Source organism: Cenococcum geophilum (assembly GCF_001692895.1).
Source record: "Cenococcum geophilum 1.58 unplaced genomic scaffold K441scaffold_2, whole genome shotgun sequence".
In the NCBI taxonomy this organism is placed as follows: domain Eukaryota; kingdom Fungi; phylum Ascomycota; class Dothideomycetes; order Gloniales; family Gloniaceae; genus Cenococcum; species Cenococcum geophilum.
In genome coordinates this window covers 3,507,898-3,509,640 of record NW_027137560.1, presented here as the reverse complement: position 1 = coordinate 3,509,640, position 1,743 = coordinate 3,507,898, and the positions used below count along the sequence as shown (strand labels likewise).

Sequence of the window (1,743 nt, the reverse complement as noted above, 5' to 3'; positions counted from 1 at the left end):
CTACCTCTTCCTCTACTACCTCTTCCTCTACTACCTCTTCCTCTACTACCTCTCCCTCTCCCCCCCCCTCCTTATCTCCCCCTACTAGTTCTACTAGCCCTACCTCTACTAGAGGGAAAAAAAAGCAATTACAAGAAAGGAAACTAGTCCTAGTTACGGACCAAAAAGACCAGCCTCTAGATGTCTTCTCTCTACGAAATTAAGTCAACCAACTATTTATATCCAAAATGCAAATAGAGAAGCCAGTAATAGCTACTATAGCTAGAACTAAAGAAAAGCAGAACATTCTTCTTATAACTACAGAAGAATATAATGCAGAGTTTCTAGTTAAATATAAGGAAATCTGGTCTAACTGCTTCTCTTTTAAAAGGGAACAAAAACTAGAGCCCTGGGCTTAGGTAGTAGCTNACGGCGTCCCTATCTCCCCTTTCCTAGGAGAAGGAGGCTCTAAACTTCTAAAAGAAGAAATAGAGACCTTTAATCCTATTAGAATACAGGGACTACCTAGATGGATCTCATCTAGGGAAAAGAGATATGATCCACAAACTANGTTCGGCTCTATAGTTTTTGCTATAGAAAACGAGGAGAAAAGACAGGAAATCCTTAAGNAGAAGGAAATCCTAATTGCAGGGGTAGCTGCTAAGGTAGTTAAATACCTAAAAGTCTCTCCTACTACACAGTGTANAAGTTGCCAAAAATTTGGCNATATANGAGATAGATGCTCTACCAAGGCCTGTCGATTCTNTGCAGCGGCACATCTATCTAANGACCACTCCTGTTCTATTTGTAATATAACAGGTAGACCTTGCGAGCATACTACCCCTCTTTGCAGCAATTGTAAAGAAAAACACTTTGCTAATAGCAAAGACTGCGAGTCTCTTAAAGCAGCTAAACTAGTACACGAATGAGTANAAGCTTAGAAGGNTTTATACAGNAAGAAGNAGAGATCTCTCTAGCTTCTAAAGCTAGNGGAGAAATCTCCTTTATACAANACAACGTAGGAAAAAGACAAGAAGTACAGCAAACCCTACTAGAAATAGGATTTAGGANAAAAANAGATATTATCCTAGTACAAGAACCTAGTACCTGGAAAGACAGACAAAAAGAATCCTACTTCTCTATTCCACATCCTGCATTTAACCTTATCCTCCCTAGTAATCTAGCTATTNGACCTAGAGTAGCTATCTATATAAGGAAAACTAGTTCTAGTATTCTACAATATAGAAATAGGGAGGATATCTGTAAAGATACAGATATTATAGCATTAGAAATCTATGGCCAATTCGAAAGATTTCTACTGTTTAATGTCTATAATGAGAGATAACTAGACGAAAACTCTAGAACCCAAAGAAGTAGTACAACTACTATCTCTAGGGCCATTCTAGAACTGGAAATAGACCTCCCTTTTATACTAATAGGAGACTATAACCTACACCACAAACGGTGGAACGCGCTAGCTAGAAACCCAACTAGGGAGGCTAAAGAACTAGTAGACTGGCTAGACAAATACAACTGCCAACTACTAAATTTAGATAAACAGCAAGGGACCTTTTATAGATCTAATATAAGGGAAAAGTCTATTATAGACCTAGCCTTCTACTCAGGAAACTTTTAAGAAAATACCTGGGATAATTAGACTATAATAGAAGAAACAGGATCTAATCATAAGACTATAGCATTCTCTTTATTTACTAGAGAGACGCAAAGATTACCTAAACCCTTTCAAGAAACCCCTTTCTCTAT

The 1,743-nt window shown here is 37.8% G+C and overlaps 1 protein-coding gene across 1 annotated transcript; it reads left to right on the top strand.

The window, feature by feature from the left end:
- Positions 1 to 491: 491 nt before the first annotated feature.
- On the top strand, positions 492 to 893 carry K441DRAFT_719279 (uncharacterized protein; the record flags this gene model as incomplete). The annotated part of the gene is made up of 1 exon (XM_067654023.1): positions 492 to 893. A coding segment is annotated over one exon (402 nt), but the record flags the coding sequence as incomplete, so codon positions are not given.
- Positions 894 to 1,743: the final 850 nt, after the last annotated feature.